Here is a 17,352-nt window from a genome sequence, read left to right on the forward strand (position 1 = left end):
ACACTGATTTGACTGATTTAATAATGTGGTGTCTACTTGTTAGCCCATTATATATTATACAGCTTAACACCTGATTAAAATGCTATCTAAACTAGCTAAGAAAGCTAACATTAGCATCTGTCTCACAAAGCTAACCTCAGGTCAAACTGTTAATTCAGCGGTTTGTCTCCCTTGGGCAACACGCAAGTGACGTCACTGGTTGATGTCAGCCATAAATATAAACCAACATGTTAAAAAATGGCGGCTCCAGCAAGGAACAAGCTAACTAGCTAGCGGTTAGCTGAGTATAAGCAAGCTCACGGGGCATGTGGCTCAGTGTTTTGGAGCAGGAACAAGAACAAGTCTAAAGCTGTCTCACAGTTTGGAAATAAATCTAATTAAAAAAACACAACTGAATCGACCAAAAGATAAACAACATGCTGCTCTCTGTTTACAGCTTCACTGGTACGTAGAAAGAAGGAGGTGAATTTCAAAGGACGTATGAGTTCACTATTACTCTCTAATTAACCCTATAATGTGTAATAATCAGTAATGGCAGCACTAGTGATGAATGATGAGCGATAACAGGTGATAAAGAGTGTTATCCTGCCTGTGTGTGTGTGTGTGTGTGTGTGTGTGTGTGTGTGTGTGTGTGTGTGTGTGTGTTAGCTCCAGACAACCAGCTCTGATTTGGACTATGAACCAGGATGTGGAGCAGAATCCTGACCAGTTACAGATTACACTGGTAACCAGGAAGGTGGGGGAGGTAGAAGGGAACTCCCGAAGGTGTCAATCATGTCAGTGATTCATATGTGCTGTTTGTACGAAGATGAATACCATTTGAAAACCATTCAAAAGTGTCATGTGTGAACGTATGAGTCATTAGTCATTAGTATTTGTTTAATGAAATCCAAAAATCTGAAAAATGCTTCAACAGGTGTTTTTCCTTGTTGCTAAATTTCCTGCTTGTCATTCATTACCCATCAGCCACAGGGGCTCTGTGAACCTCTCTGTGTCTCTCTTTCACACACTTGAGTTCTGCTAACCGACCTCAACCCGACTGGGTTCATGCCATTAGTAGAAATATCCAAGGTCAGTTGTCTTTGGATTTCAGGTTTGATTTGTGTCTCAAATCTGACAGCACCAGTCAGATCAACTTGAGTCGTATCTAGCATTAGGGGAGACCGGGGTTGGTTGGCACTCAGCTATTTTCTGGTCCTTTGAAGGTCACAGAAACAAAAATGTAACATCAATATGTTTGTTTTCTTGACCTGCACTCATCTATTATGCTAAAACACTCGAAAGTCACTTAATTTTGGTGAGTTTTATAGCATTTAAAACTATGAAACATATTATAAAATTGTGTTGTGCTCGTGGCCACGCTGCCTGTGTAAAGCGGGGTTTATACTTTTATGCATCGAATCGATGCCGTACCTACAGCATTGATGTAGAGCCTTGGTCACTTACAGACGGACCGTGGTCCGAGTCTTGACCCAGACGCCGTCCTGTACCAGACCTATGACCAGTAAATTATTAAGCAATTTTAAATTTTGATGGGGCGCTTCTATTTTAACCGGTGCAACTTTTCTAGTCATTACGGCACCGGTTTAGCTGCTCAGGAAATGCACAGACCAATTGCATGCGAGTTAAGCCATCCCACGTGACGCCACCCAGCCAATCAAATCTCTGCATTCCAGGCGATTAACATGGCAACTCTGTGTATACGGCCGGACAGGAGAGGTGAGAAGCGAGTGATAAACGAAAATATGATAAAAAAAAATAGAAAGACAGAAATATAGAAAACAAAGAAAGTGATACAGGGAATGAAGACAGAGAAGCAAGTGAACGAGGGACGGAGAGAAACAGAGGAAGAGAGGAGTGGTTGATCGCCAAGCAGATTTAGCCCTGAAAGAGCAGTTTGAAAGAACTGACTCTGCCACTTTCTGGCTCCAAATGGTCTCTGAGACAGCTTTCCTAGGTCTGAGGAAAGTAGCCCTGTACATCTTGACCATGTTTGACATACAGCTGCAAGGCAGCTTTCTCCACAGTGAACATAATAAAAACTAAATATGGTTCCGGGCTCACCAATGAGCACCTGCACATGTGTATGAGAGTGGCCCTGACACCATTCCAGTCCAGATTTAAAATCCTGGCAGGACCAACTCGAGCCCAGGTCTCTCACTGAACAACAAAAAGTGGGGGAGTGGGAAAAGAGGTAAAGAAAGAGAAGCTGTAAAACTCTTCAATTGTTATTTATTTATTGTGAAAGTTGTGAAACAGTTAACAAAGAAAAAGGAAAATTTATTTTTTCTAAAATTAAACACTGTATTTTAAGATGCACAATTTTTCAAAAACGATTAGATTTTTAAATGCATATCTGTATAGTTCAGTGTTAAGTGACAGTTAGTATTGTCGAAATGCTTTTGAATGGTACTTTCTTTACTTGATTTGATAGATGTCGGTTACTTGCAGATGTTGATACAGCTACTAGGCTACTTCAGTATATATCACACTAAATCATATCGCAAGTTCGACATTATGATGTTTCGGACCTTTGCATAAGGAAATTTTCTCTAACTGGACCTTCTTGAATTTTAGTTGAATAACCCTGACGTAGAGGGTCAAACCAGAAACCCTCTTGCTGTGAGGTGACAATGCTAACCTCTGCTCACTGTGCCGCACTAATGCACAGCATTCACAAATCATCTCATTTTAGAAAAATGAGTGTTCATTAAAACGTCTCTATTTATAGCTGAGACTTTATCCTTTCATTTTCTGCTGGTTAGAATAACTAACATAAATTATGCCACAGAAATATGGCAGAGAGTGACGAGTACAACAAACCCAGTCTTCCTAAAATGAAGTCACAGTCTGTACCTGCGGACGGTGAGCTGCAGCGTCTTGTACGATCCTTTGACCAGAGCGATGGCCTCCTGTCTGTATCCAGTCAGCTCCACCTCGTTGATGACGATGATCTCATCCCCGACCAGCAGAGGCTGCTCCAAGCTGTCCGCCTTGCCGCCCTCCTCCACCTGCACAGACACAAATACAAACACCTCAGGACAGGCTTACTGAGACAGCCGAAATGTGCGTGTATTTAGCCAATGATTTACTAAAGCACCAGCTCATTATGCAGTCAGGTCCTGACCTGGAATGAAGGAGAGCTCAGTAGGTGAACACCGCCAAGCTCATAAAAGAAATAACGGAGTGACCTCAGAGGTCTTCTGGGTTCATACTGCCGTCCTGCCTTCCCTCTCGTCTTTGTGCTAAACCAGGCCAAACATGTCCTACAGTATCTCTGTACTGGGCACACAGTGATGAAACTTGTTGAGTCACACTTACTGTGGCAGCTGTTATCAGGGTTTCTATTGTTCTGGTAGGTAGGAAACACTTGATGTGCGTGATATGTAGAGGGTCACTGTCGGCTGTTTGCCCGGTGGCTTTGTCTTTCTCACATCCTGTCTGTCGCTCTTTTTTTATGGGGTTCTATTTTAAGAAAAAGTACAAAATTCGGATGGTGTTTCACCTGGTCCCACCCTCATATGTTAAGACTCGCTAGTGCTCATCACACCGACATGTCGAGGTCGGACACAGTTAGAGGCAAAGAGGTCATGATTAGGGTTAGACAGCCAATCACAGCATAGAGGGGCAGGATAGGTGGAACACTCTTGGGAAAGACAAAGCCATTTCTAATGAAGCGGTGCAGGAATGAGTCCTACGAGTGAGCATGTTTGCACTCCCGGTTCCATTGTCTCAAAATCAATGAAGTTTTTTTGAATGGGTTTTTGGTGAGATACCTGGAATAAGGTCTGCGGTTAACACGAGTTTAAGAGACTTCTATGTTTTGTTCTACACGGTGGTGTAAGGTAAGCCCGGGTCAGACCCAAGACTCAAAAACCATGAAAGGTGGTGTTCATTTGTCAAGATTATCTTGCTGAGTAAAACATGTAAGTTACAAGAACTTTTACTCCAATCCAAAATCGGGTGGATAAATTCCGATTGGCTTTTTGTCGAGGGAACCAGGATGACGCAAGCTTCCGGGATCGCCCACAAAAACGTCATCCCTGCAATAGTGTATTAAACTGACTGTTTACTAAACCCCTCCCCAGCTGTGATTGTCTAATCATCTTAGCAATCATAACCAAACATACAGGATGTGTAAGAATTGGATTAAACTTTGTCTTAGCTTTAGCATAATGTTAGCCTGTCCAGCTAACGTGTTTTTTTAACCTAAAGTAGTGACCAAGGGTTACTTCCAATGTCAAGAGTTGCTATACCATTTCAATTAGAGGTTATCTCAGGAAAAAACCCATTCATGACTGGAACATCAACTTCGTGGGAGCCAAGATGCTACGATAACAGAATTTAGGCTAACGTTAGCAACTTAACTGGGGTGCCACAAAGTTATGACAGCTAAACATTTTCATTATTTAGAATTGAAGCAACTTGCTAAAGGTAAATTTGCATTCTGCACTTGCACTTATGTTTCCAAAACCTTTTAGCCTGTTAGCTAGGCTGACCAAACGTCCTCTTTTGCCTGGACATGTCCACTTTTCATGTCCCGTCCGGGGCGTTTTTATAAACTGATGATAATGTCCGGTTTTCCGTGTGTGTGTGTGTGTGTGTGTGTTAGAGTGTGGCACGGGCAGCATATTTCTGTCCGAACCCGAACCGAGCCCGACATTATTTAATGACCAAAGCACTGAGTTTGTGTCACACAGTGGTTACAGGCTATTTAACAGGCCGAGCGTGCTCAGCCGAGAGGGAGACCTCCGTGTTTGAGACTGGAGCGGGAGGCAGGAGGTCCAAGGCTTCCAGTGAGTGGAGAGGGAGAAATAAAACAAAATAAGATAAAATAGGAAAAACCTGTCTCCCTCTTTTATTTTATTTTCAGCGTTTAATCAAGGCGGAGGCGGGCGGCTGGAGGTCCGAGACTTCCAGAGAGGGGAGAGGTAGAAACAAACAGCCAATGTGTGTCTGTGTGTGTTATGTTCAGGTGTTGTCACGTAAATAACAGTGCCCAAGCAACAAACAGGACAGACAATAGGATTTTATTTATTTTTACACTACATTTTCACTGAAAGCTGACCGAATCCGACCCGAGCCCGAATACAATTTATAGCTACATTTTTGACCAAACCCGGCCCGACCCGTCGGGTACCGTTGGGCTCCGATCGCCACACTCTAGTGTGTGTATGTGTCCCCTATTGGGGCCTATCTGAATTTCTGTCTTTGAGAGATATTATTTTGTAATATAACTGAATTTTCTATCCATACATATAACTTTTAAATATATTAAAATTATAAGGCATCTTTGAGTAAACTGCGAGTATCATTTAAGTAGGCCATGTCATGGCCGGCTGAGTGTCCTCTTTTTTGGAAATCAAAATATGGTCACCCTACTGTTAGCTCCGGCTTGCTAACGTAACACGGTGTGAAACCGCAGGTCAATTTACAGACATGTTTCCAAGTTTGTCATCAATCGTACATTGTTGTTGTCTAAAGTGATGATGATTCAACTGTAACTCCCAGTCTGACACACACACACACACACACCCACACACACAGTGTATGAAATCAGTACGAGCCCACTGCATTATCAGTGCTGCCAGTGATGCCTCTCAGCAGCCTGTCAGAGAGTGTGCAGCTGTATCACAACGTACGCCTGTGTGTTTATCACTGTGCGTGTGTGTGTGTGCTCTGTAAGGTCACACTGTCTTGCGGTCTTGTCCTCTGTGAGATAAGCTCAATCAAATCCTGAGTCGGCCGTCAAAATGTCTCTGCACAAACGTCACCAGCTCAGACTGGATTCCTGGACGTTTGCTGTGTTTGGTCTCCCAAACACAGCAACACAACTGACATTAGATGTTCATATCTTTTGTCTTCTGTCCTATTTACTGTGTGTGTGTGTTTGTTAGACAAGCTGATGACTTGCTGCTGTGTACAGTATCTATTGATATGAAGAGTTATTTCCTCTCACGCAGACGCACAACGTGCACGCTAGTTGGCTGTAGTGTTTGCGGGGTGTTCAAGTGCAACTTTTTGGCCATAACACAGGCGACGTGAGGTGACACAGTGAACAGTCTGGTGGCCTTCATTGCCACTAGTTCTTTGATGTTGGTTTTCGTCAACTCATTCTTACTCCGACCTTGTCACATATTGACATTTGGTCATGGACTTTCCACGTCCACATACGACGTCCAAGGTACCCTGGGTGCGTCGGTTGTTGACGTTCTGGGATGCCGTGTCAACTTCAGCCGGTTACATGCGTTGTCTTCTTTCAAGATACACTTCTGCTTTCACAGGAAATTTAACGTTTGCATACAGTCTCTTTCAAAATAAAAGCACTACATCGGTACAACACCGCAAATTGACGTGGTTAGATTTAGGAAAAACAAAAGGGTTTGGCTTTAGAATCTTACAAGACGCAAACACCGCTCTCTCGGGTGAAAGTCGGTGTCGGTGTTGTTGGACTCATCCGCCACCCTTCCCACCAGCCCGTCAGATTTTTGCTGCCTTAACTTTCGTCCTCGTCCGACCACAATTACCCCTGACCTCACCGGGCACCAATAAACTATGCTGATGTTAAAGGACGCCTTTTTTCGTTGGTTTCTGATGCTGCAAGTCACTGCCCAAGTGCCAGATTTTGACGACTTTGGAGTGACACCGGGCTCGTTTGGTGTGTCTGGGCCTTGAGAGCAATATGATGCAGTTCCTGTCACGGCCACTAGATGCTCCTCCGAATAAAACTCTGACTGTATTGAAATGAATGGGAAAACCCATGACTTCTCTCTCCAAATACAAAGGCAATACAGTTTGCACTCTTGAAGCCGTTTGGTTGTTCCAATTGTCTCTGCCCAAATCAAGATTTTCTGGTCCCAGTACCTGACGACGATGAATCTGACCTTGAAACAACCCCTCGGGAACCTGTAGCTAATTACATAGATCAACGGTCAGGTTCACGACGAGGGCTAGAAACATAACTAACACCAGAAAGTCGCTTTATTTCATAGTTGTTTTCACACACTGTCCTGTGATTGACAAAGGTATCTAGCTCTGTTCTAAAATAATAAACCCCGCCCAGCTGGGACTCTCTGAATGTTAAAACAACTGCCAAGAATTTCTCACAGGGTGTGTCTGACCCTCTCCTGAATTACAACATGTGTTTCAACAAAAGCGTTATGTGTTTTAGCCCACACACTGCAGCTCCGACATCTGAATCACAGTACGCTCATGTACTGTATGCGCTGAGTGACTTAAATCACCTATGTACGGTGGCCCTGAGGGGGCAAAACCCAACAACAGAACACAATTACATCTCATAAAACTCATCAGCAGATGGGGGAGTGATGTGACACCCAGGCTGCCGACAAACAAAGACAGGTTTTTATAAGTATGTACACTGTTGACATGTGTAAGTGTGAGGTGTGTCTAATGAGCTGTGCTGACATAAAGGAAATGAAACATCCTCTCGAGCTGTGAAGGAAAAACAGTGTGTTAAAAATATAAATCATTCCTCAGCTCTGTGGAGCTGTGCACATGCCTGAAGTGTTTGCCTTTTTCAGGAATAAATATACCCAAATAAGGCCCGCAGAATCACTCAGTAACTCTGTGAGAGTGTGTGTGTGTGTGTGTGTGTGTGTGTGTGTGTATGTCACTGACTGTGGTATTCCAGCTGAAATTCATTATCCTGCGGACGGAGATATCCAAACAGAGCGGCTCAGCCTGTTCATACCGTGACTGAAACAACATACCTCCTCTAATCAATAAAGACTGTGTGATTTGGGAAAATATCCTCTGACAGCAGTGGGGGGGCGCTGCCAAGAGAAAGTTACCGAATTGATTTTGATGAGTGCAGTCGTCCCTTGCTGGCTCGAGACAACTTGAAATGAAGCATTCTGACCCCACATCACAGGTTAAGGTTTTGGTGAGGATGAGTTTTTTGCAGTTCAACCAAACTGTGATTTTTCCTTTTAAGTTTCATCTGAAGGATAAAAACAGATCAGTATTTCGAGGAATAAAAACTAGGGCTGCCCCCTAATAGTCGATCAAACATTAGATGACCAGAAAGGTCATTAGTCGGCAAGATTTTATTGGTCGCTTAGTGGCAGACACAAAAACAAATGTGAAACTCTATCAGGAGCTGCGCCTTGTCAAAATAAATCCAAACCTATATGACTGGACCATGTGTGACTTTAATTTGGAAGGACAGACACAGGAAGTGTCCACAAGAAGGTGAAGGACGAACCCAAGGTGATATGTAAACTCATCTTCATTGGTCGACTACAAACATGACGTATCATGTGAAACATGGAAGTAGCTACATGCCCATTAGCCCACAGCGTCATTAACAGGTGGCTCGCTCAGTGTGTGACGTGCACTTGGAGATAAAATATAGGCCTATATTAATGAAGGTTCATTAGTACGGTTTGTATTTCTCTGTAATGTAGCACAGTGTTAACAATGTTACTGATACTATTCTTTCTCACACCTTCAGCTCAAACCACCAAAATATATCATTTAATCATTACATTCATATGCCCCTTTAGTTTGTGGAGTCCCCCAGGGATCAATTCTTGGGCCCATTGTTTTTTCTTTGTAACTCCCTACTCTTGGGGATTTACATACCATTGAAAAAGAACTACTGTGGCTCCCTGACACCCCTGCTCGAATGCATGAATGTCATCAAGGCTTGGTTGGCCCAAAATTTTTTAAATTTAAATGAAAGCAAAACTGAGGTAATCGTGTTTGGACCCAGTGGAGCTTCTGTTGACCCTTCCTTAGCTCTGGGCTCCCTCAGTCACTGTCTTTAGAACAACAGTCACCAACCTTAAATGGAGTCTGGTGGGTTCGGTGATGGTGATTTCAGGGCTGTTTCTGGTTAAACAAAAATGATCTTACTGTTTAACACAAAGCTCTATCTCTGTAGGGATCCTTTCATAATGTTGTCAGACACTTAAAATAACAATCTGAGCCTGTCAGTGACAAAAACAAACACGTTCATTGGATATAAATTGACAATGCACAAATGCCTGACGGGTTAAATTGACCTGTTTCGCAGTTTCTCAATACTTGACCAATTTCAGAAATAGTTGTTCCCATTAGTTACTTAACAGAGTCCAGGTTAAGAAGTACGGACGTTGCCCTTTAAGGTCGTCATGGATCTTTTTCAGATTGGGTACAAGTTTTCAAAACTGTGATGGAGCTGCTGGTTTTACACAGTAAGCAGAGCAGATCAAAGCTGAACTAACAGAGGCAGTACATATTCACAGGAGAGAGTTTGGGTTACAACTTAACCACATACCTTTAGTTTGACGATGTAACCTGAGCAGTGTTAGAGCGCACATCCAGTTTGATGCCAGTCATGAGACCTTCAGATTAAGACTCATTAAGACTGTTTAACCTGCGTTGAACCGCCTGGATTAACAGAAACCTTCACTGTGACCTCTGAACCCACCTTAGAAACCACAAAAAAATCCAACGCACCGATGATAAACAGGCTGAGGGTGGCAAATCTCTCTTATTCCACTCCTGCTGAAAAAGGCCTCATGTGTTTAACCACTCTAACTCATTTTAATCTGAAAATCTGAGACGGTGGCTTCGTGCCAGTTCCCTTCATTTGATCGTTCCTCGCTCAATCAGATCACTGTTTCACAGCTGAGCAGTTATTGTGACAAGTGAAAGCTAAAATCTGTAAATAACAACAGTGGTTGTGATTAAACACAGTGAAGGTGATGATATCTCTGTCTGCAGTCAAACTCAAAAACGACTCCAAACGCTCCAACATTAGCTGTTTTCTGCTGTCTCCACTCACCATAAGTGTAATGAAGCGTACAGGCTATATTACCTTTTAAAAAACACCTGCTGAAGTTCTCATAACCACTGATTTCCCTCTGATTTAAGGACAAAATGGCTCATTCAATGATACAAGTGATGCTCTGGACATGCAGAAGTTTTCCTTCCACTTATAACTGACAACAATTCCACTCTGTCAACCCAATCACCAGAATAAATGTTGGCATTGTACATTTCTGTAAACGGTCACGGTTGTGTTATATATGTACGTTATAATGTAGTGCATTTGTTAAAACTTTATTTTTCTTAATGTTTCAACACGGCTGTGGTTAACACAACTACTTTGCTACTTGGGTGGGAAAAGATCATGTTTGGGCTTAAAATACCCAGTTTTTCAAACACAGCAAAAGCTCGGTATAAAACGACATTTTTTTTTGGCTCTATCCCGGCAGTAAATGCAAGACAGCTGTGTGAAAAATAATCACTTTTTGTGGCACTATCTTTGCAGGAAACACATTAATATCTCAGTAAAAACAACTGTTTTTTGTGGCAGTATCCCAGCAGGAAACACAGCGATGTCTCGGTAAAAACAACTGCTATTTGTGGCACTATCCCAGCAGGAAATGCAGCGATGTCTCAGTACAAACAACCACTTTTCATGGCACTATCCACAGTGGTCACATTACAGGTCACTACAAAACACCTGCATTTGGTGGCTAAAAAGCAGCTTGTAAAGCAGCCATGACTTGCTCAAAAGTAACTGCTTTCATTGTTTGAACACTGGTCTTCAGTGGTCTGCAGCTTGGTAGGCATCTCACACCATCCATCCACCTTTCCCTCCACCTCCTGGTGACAAAGTCAGCTCATACATCACGTCACTTAAGACACACTGATATGATACATCTGAAACATACAACTATAACTGCAGAAATGTACAAAGCCAGTATTTTCTTCTGGCAACAGGACTGACGCTCAAACGTGTCCCAACATCTGCTGGTCCTGACCCAAAACTGTTGTTTCTAGCAGACTCTAAACTGCGGACGCTGAGGTGAATAAAGTAACACCGGGTGCAACAGAAGTCCAAGAAGTGGAGCAGCAATGCTAAAGTTGTCGAGCAGTGCTAACAAAATGTAAAACAAACTGGTGTTGTTGTTGTTTCAGGCGCATGCTCATTACACAAGGCAACAGTGGATACACACGAGTTGGATAGATGATGTCATTGTTTTCACACGGATAGAAAGCAACCAGAGATTCTTTAAATCCACACTTTGGAAGGCATTCTTAAAAAAATCTCTGTTTGAGTGACCTAAAACTCTTCACAGAGGAACGCGGAGAAAAAATCTCTGTACATGTGTAGACAAGGCCTATAAGAAGAGGAAGAAAAGGAGGTTCACGGTGGACGGAGGGCTTCACGACGATGACCTGCAAACTAGTGATCCCACATTTTAACTGTGTTGTTGTATGAACAAGGAAGGAGACAACAAACAGGGACTTTGGTTGCATATGAAGAAATATGAGGAAAGACAGACGGGGACTGAAAGGAAGAGGAAGTAAAGAGAAAGACAGAAAAGTGACGCCACGCTGAGAAACACAAAGAGATACCGACAGACGGTCGGACATCGGGCAGATGTTGGGTCGGCGCTAACACTGATCTGGGTACAGTACAGAATAAAAGCATGAGTGTGTTCAACAGCACCCAGGAAAACACATAATTCACATTCTTGTCCTATTTTACAGCAGTTTGGCCTCCGTCCCAGAATAACCTCCACACACACACACACACACACACACACACACACACACGAACACACACTAGCACCAGCCTGCTGATTTGCATTTTAATAAAATGAGGCCACCATGGCTGTACAGACAGAGAGGGAATCATTAGTGATCACTTTCCTTTTACAGCAGCTTCACTTAGCTGAGATAAGATAGCATCACTGACCAATCACCAGTCAGTATAAACCATCTAGAGTCAGCTGTTTGCATTGTGTTATTTTCAGTTAAGGGCGACAGACAAAGGTAAATCGTGAACACAAACTTACAGTGAAACTTTTGAGCACATCATCTCATTGTTTTAAGCGAATCACCTAAAAAACTCTGAATCAGGAACTCCAGGATTCAAGGCAGCAGACATGTGACAAACAAGCAGTTAGTCATCATTACTGTAACTGGGCACCTGCAGCTGCTATCCCCCAAAAATCAGCGCCAGTTATAATTTGTTAATTGGTGAGTAACTTTAAAGGGGCAGTTCAGTGTTGGAGATATCAGCCATAGAGATGTCTGCCTTCTCTCCAGTGTAAGGAGATGTGCACATGCCACTTTTTCGCGCCCTCTGATTCATTGTTTGCAATGAAAACGTGCAGCAGGTGCACTCAAACGCCAGAGTGATGCCGGCGCACATGTGTTCCCGGGCGCCTACTTTTTAGACCTGAGATAAACTGAGTTCAAGTTTTGGAACGCAGCAGTGTGCACCACATGTCATGTGACAAGGAACAACCCTCATAAGTTGACAGATATCTATCCCTTCTTCAGTAAAGAAGTAAATATGGAAAAGTTGCCCCCACGCTGAGCCAACCTGCCGCCACACTCTTGAAAGCTGGCTCAAGAAAAGTAGCACCCAGCACCCGACATCGCATTTTCCAAGCGGTTAAAGATGCAGCATGTGTACGGCCCCTAATGGATCTAGATGTCTCTCAGCTTGTGGTGTGCCAAAAAAATACATCTGAAAACTCGACATCAATGTCTCTTTCCAGAAACCATGACCTGGTTACTCAAGATAAGACAGACCTTGTTGTGAGCAGTTTCATGTAGGAACTATTTTCTTTCTACCGATTTTTTTTTTTTAATGTAGGTCAGGTTGTTGACCCCTGGTTCAGACTGATTGCTTCACACCATGCCAAAATGATCTTGACAATCTGTGTTTTTACAAAGCTCTCGTCATGTAGGGGCTGCTAACTACGGTGGGCGATGTTAAAGTGTGTTTGGTTTTTCCCTTCTGGGCTACTGTAGAAACATGGTGATCTCCATGAAGGAGGACCCTGGGTTCCATTTATAAAAACTGCGTACACACAAAGCGAGGCCTGTAGAGGCGTATGCTACTTCCCACGGAAAAGTTGTGATCTATAAAAACAGAGTTGATGGAAGAAACTTTGACCCATGATTACAACATTTTGGTGACGGAAAACTGGCAACGCACACGGTGAGGTAGAAACTGACAAATATTTTTTGCCGCACGTCATTTTTGGTACATTTTCAGTATAGATCTTATGCGCTGCTACTATAAAAGTACCCCAAAATACGCTTATATTGGCAGCTTTACACACTCTCCCATGACGGTGAACTAAAACCCTTTGGCGTGAGTACAAAACAAGACATTTGATGACATAATTTTGGGGTTTGGGAGAGACAGACTGACATTTTTCAAATTTTAACACATTTTTCGATAAAATGATTAATCAACTAATCGAATAAATAATCGACAGATTAGTCGACAATGAAAATAATCTTTAGTTGCAGCCCTACTGCCCTTTAACTAGATATAGACCGGCTCTTTCTAAGGTAAGGAAAACACAACGCTTCTTATTTTCAGGTGATTATAGTGTACAGAAAACATACTTACTATACTGCATTTCTGCCATTATGTCCCCCAAAATCCTACACACTGGACCTTTAAATGTGTCTCTTTTGAGCTACCCAACTTTAGGGAAGTGCAGACCTTAACCTGCCCTTTAAAGGTACCCTTTAAACTGCACTAGCACTGCTCAGACCGAAGCTATTACAATTACTTTGATATTTAAGGAGTAGGACTTTTACAGAGGTGATAGCAGGCTATCTTTTCTACTTCTACCTTTAAGGGATGAACACTTCTTCCCCCAGTGACCTTACTTATAAATTACAAACAAACATTAGTCTTGTGGATTAATAGGATATAGTTTGATTATATCATTATGTGTCACAGTGACGCTGAACAGGTCCCAGTAGTGTGTTGAGGCCCCACATGTCAGAGGTGAACATACCACACATGACATGTGACACATACGTGTATAAGATGACACAGTAAGGATCAGATTTGTACCTTGGAGATGATGAGCGGCTCTCCGTGCTCCAGGCCGCCCTGCAGGGTGAATCCCCACGGTGCTCCTCCCTGCAGCCGGGCCTCCACCAGCACCCAGCCGCCTCCTCCTCCTCCTCCGCCCGCCGCCTGCTGCTGCTGGAGCCCCGCCCGGACGCCGTTCTCCATGCCCGGCCGGGGGAGCGCTCTCTCCGGGCCCCTCTTGTCCTCTCAGCCCGGGGACTGCACAAAACGGTGTCTCCTTTACGAGCGCATTTCCTCCATTCATTTATAGCTCCTCGGTGAGAATAAAGGAGAGAAGGAGGTGTCCGAGCACCGAGCTGCGTTTCCTGCAAAGTGCATTCCTGAAGTGCAGAGAGCGGCTGATCCTCCGGAGAACAGACCCCCAACAACACACCGAAAGCTCCCGCAGGAGTCTGAGGAGGAGGAGAGAAAGTTTACAGACAGGAGAAAGTCATAAAAGTTGGAGATGGACGAAGGTCAGATCAGATATGGTCAGAAACAGAAACCCAAACCTCTCCCTCTCTCTGTGTCTGCCTCTCTTTCTATCTCTCTCTCTTCCGAAAATCAGTTTAGCATCACAATAGGATTTACTGCGACTCAGTGAGCCAGAAGAAAAGAGAGAGACACAGAGAGGTGGAGTGAGACTGAGAGGGGGGACGAGGGAGGAGAGGAGAGGAGAAGAGAGGGGTGAGGTAGGCGAGGGAGGAAAAATCAAACAAGTTAAAAAGAAAGAAAGAGAAGGAGGAAGGTAGGAAATCAGAATTAAGGAGGAAATGGAGGGTTTGGAAATAAAGAAAAAGACAAGATGGAGGAAAAAAGTAGGAAAGAAAAACGGAAAAATGACAAAAAATAACAGAAACTTGTAGAAAAAGGAGAATTTAAAAATAAAAACACAGAATAAGTGTGAATAACAGAGGGATCCAGCTCCGCAGTGTTTCCTGTGTGTGTGCTGATGAGTTGTAATCCAATCCTTCACAGCAGAGCTGAACTCTGCAGCAGCAGCTCTGACACTGTCTCCATTCACACTGGGACCAGATTACTGCGCAGAGCCACATTAAACTGTCCGCTGGATCCAATCGTTTACACGCTTCACAACAACCACAGTCTGTATCTGCTGTTTGAGGATCGTGTGTGGCAGGAAACGTCTCATCGGCAGCACAAAGTTAAAGGAATACACCACCCCCAGCATGCCCACCAATTTTTACTGATGTACATTGTGTAATTTGAGGTAACAACGGTCAGTGGAAACCAAAATCATCAACCCACTGAGGTCTGGATTCAAAATCACACCGAAAATCAAAGTAAAAAAATCTAAATCCCCGCTGATCCAGCTCATCAGTTATGTACGCCGCCTGGCTGCCTGTATGACCTCCTGACAACATCTGGGCATGCTCCTGATGAGGGCCCGCTGCACCGGGAGGAACCCAGGACCCGCTGCACCAGGAAGAACCCAGGGCCGACTGCACCAGGAAGACCCTTTAAGGATTTGCCTCCCCAGACCATCACCATCACATTGCCTAGAGCTGGTTGGTGTTCTCACGGCAGCATTTACAAGAGGACCAGATCAAATGCCTTGTGTGAGAAAGCTGCTCTTGATTGGTCAGAATTTCCATGTGGGAAAAATCCAGGAAGTAAAGCAAACGTTGAAGAAGAGTACACTTGCAAGATAAATGTGACACTTTCTAATGTCACAATGGAGGGACAACTACGCAGGTTGATTTTAGCGCTGCTCATCGTGGACTATATTGCTGTCATTGTTCATTTTAGTCAAAGCATACAGTTTGAAAACGAGGCAAACGCGGCTCCAACTAGAAAACAATGTTTTGATGCATTGGATGTGCTGAATGTGCATATTAAGGCAGTACAGGAGGAGGTGCACATTAATAATCCTCCAGGACTGTAACATGCTCATGTTTAACCCAAACAATGTGTCATGTGACTGCAGTTGGTTCAGATCCAGGTCGGAACACCTTCTCACCACAAACCAACCGCACCAGAGTTCCTTTGGAACCAGACTGAGACCACCTCTTCAAGAAGGTCTCAGTGTGGTTGTTTTGGTGTGTTCACACCTGCCCAAACGAACCGCACTGAGGGGGCAAACGAACTTGAGTTTGATTGAATCGAACCAAACAGGGTGGGAGTGAAAGCATCCTTAGTTTTAGGCCCACAAAATTTTATATATTCAGGGTCATACTTGCTTTTGGCCACGTCGTCGAGCTAGTTTTCTGTCTCTTTTATATAGCCGTCCCTTATTTACTCACCCTACAGCAGGAAACAGAACTTCAGAATAAAAGCTTGTGCTAGAAATTCACTGTACTTCAAAATAAAGTGTTTTTCACAAACTTGACGTGTTCGCGAGTCACTTGTGGTCCAATCAAAATGGACCAACGACCCACATTTGGACTGTGACCCACCAGTTGGGAACCACTGCCTTTGATGGTCCTTTAGTACAGCGATGAACAAGACTTTTTTAGACGATCAAAATATTACAATTAACTTTAATAATGAAATGAAAAGAAAACACACTGAAATAGCGACAGTGACGGCTACTCTACGAATTTGGGGTTAAACCATGGTCCTGTCACCTAATCATGGTCGCCATGGTGGCAACTCGTCCACTGACGGCACCCACCTATCACTCAAAGCAGCTACACCCTTATGGATAACTTCTAGCCTTAATAAAAATTTAACGCTGCCACGAATGTTGAAACTAGCTATAGAGACCAGGCTGCAAACATTTTATTTCTGCTCTAAAGTCGGGCATTTTAGCACGGGGGTCTATGGGTACTGACTCGCTCTTGAAACCAGCCTCAAGTGGCCATTAGAGGAGTTTCAAACTGCAGTGAGGTCACAGCTGGGGCCCAGTTTTGCAATCTGTTACTCATATCTGAATCAATCCCAAACCCAACCTGACTCATGAACAGGAGACCCATAAATCTTACCTGTTATCAAACAGGCTGCTGGCAGTGGGATTTCACACATTCCAGCCTGATCATGTGAGAGTAGCTTTTCCCAACCAGAGGACGATCATGTAATCTGTCTGTTTATCTGAGAGCAGAATCCACAACATTTACAAGGTCTTCATCAGGCAGTGAGGTTCAGGTGAAGCAGCCAGTCCTTCAGCCTGAGCTGGTTGTGTTGGCAGTTGGGAATGTGCTTTGATGGTGTCAGAGTGTATCAGCTAACAGGGTCAAAGGTCAGGGGGGTTTATAAAGAGAGGACAGGAGCACAGTGTCTGGATAAAAACAGGTTCAGATGACACACAAGATGTTTAATCAAACATCAGGAGACTACAGTGTTGATGCTCTGTCTGAGGCTCAGTCTGATGGATTCAGGTCAAACAGACGTCAAGGAAAAGACAGAACACTGTCCTTACTGACAGGAGGAGATACATTTTAAACTGCAGGGTTTGAAGGTGAACTTCAACTCTGATATTCTGAGATCGCAGCGAATTTTAAACAACAGAGTGCCATTTTTGTAGGACTATTTTCTTAAGTGGA

General features: G+C 43.6%; 1 protein-coding gene across 1 annotated transcript in view; it reads right to left on the reverse strand.

Moving 5' to 3' along the window:
* shroom3 (shroom family member 3) overlaps positions 1–14,940 on the reverse strand; it is a 91,909-nt gene extending 76,969 nt beyond the window's left edge. The window contains exons 1-2 of the mRNA XM_049560042.1: positions 13,853–14,940; positions 2,857–3,011 (exon numbers count right to left, since the gene is read on the reverse strand). Of these exons, the coding sequence (XP_049415999.1) occupies positions 2,857–3,011; positions 13,853–14,017 (320 nt within the window). The 5' untranslated portion in view covers positions 14,018–14,940. The remainder of the gene's footprint in view (positions 1–2,856; positions 3,012–13,852) is intronic.
* Positions 14,941–17,352: the final 2,412 nt, after the last annotated feature.

Source organism: Epinephelus fuscoguttatus, linkage group LG18, assembly GCF_011397635.1.
Source record: "Epinephelus fuscoguttatus linkage group LG18, E.fuscoguttatus.final_Chr_v1".
Lineage (NCBI taxonomy): Eukaryota > Metazoa > Chordata > Actinopteri > Perciformes > Serranidae > Epinephelus > Epinephelus fuscoguttatus.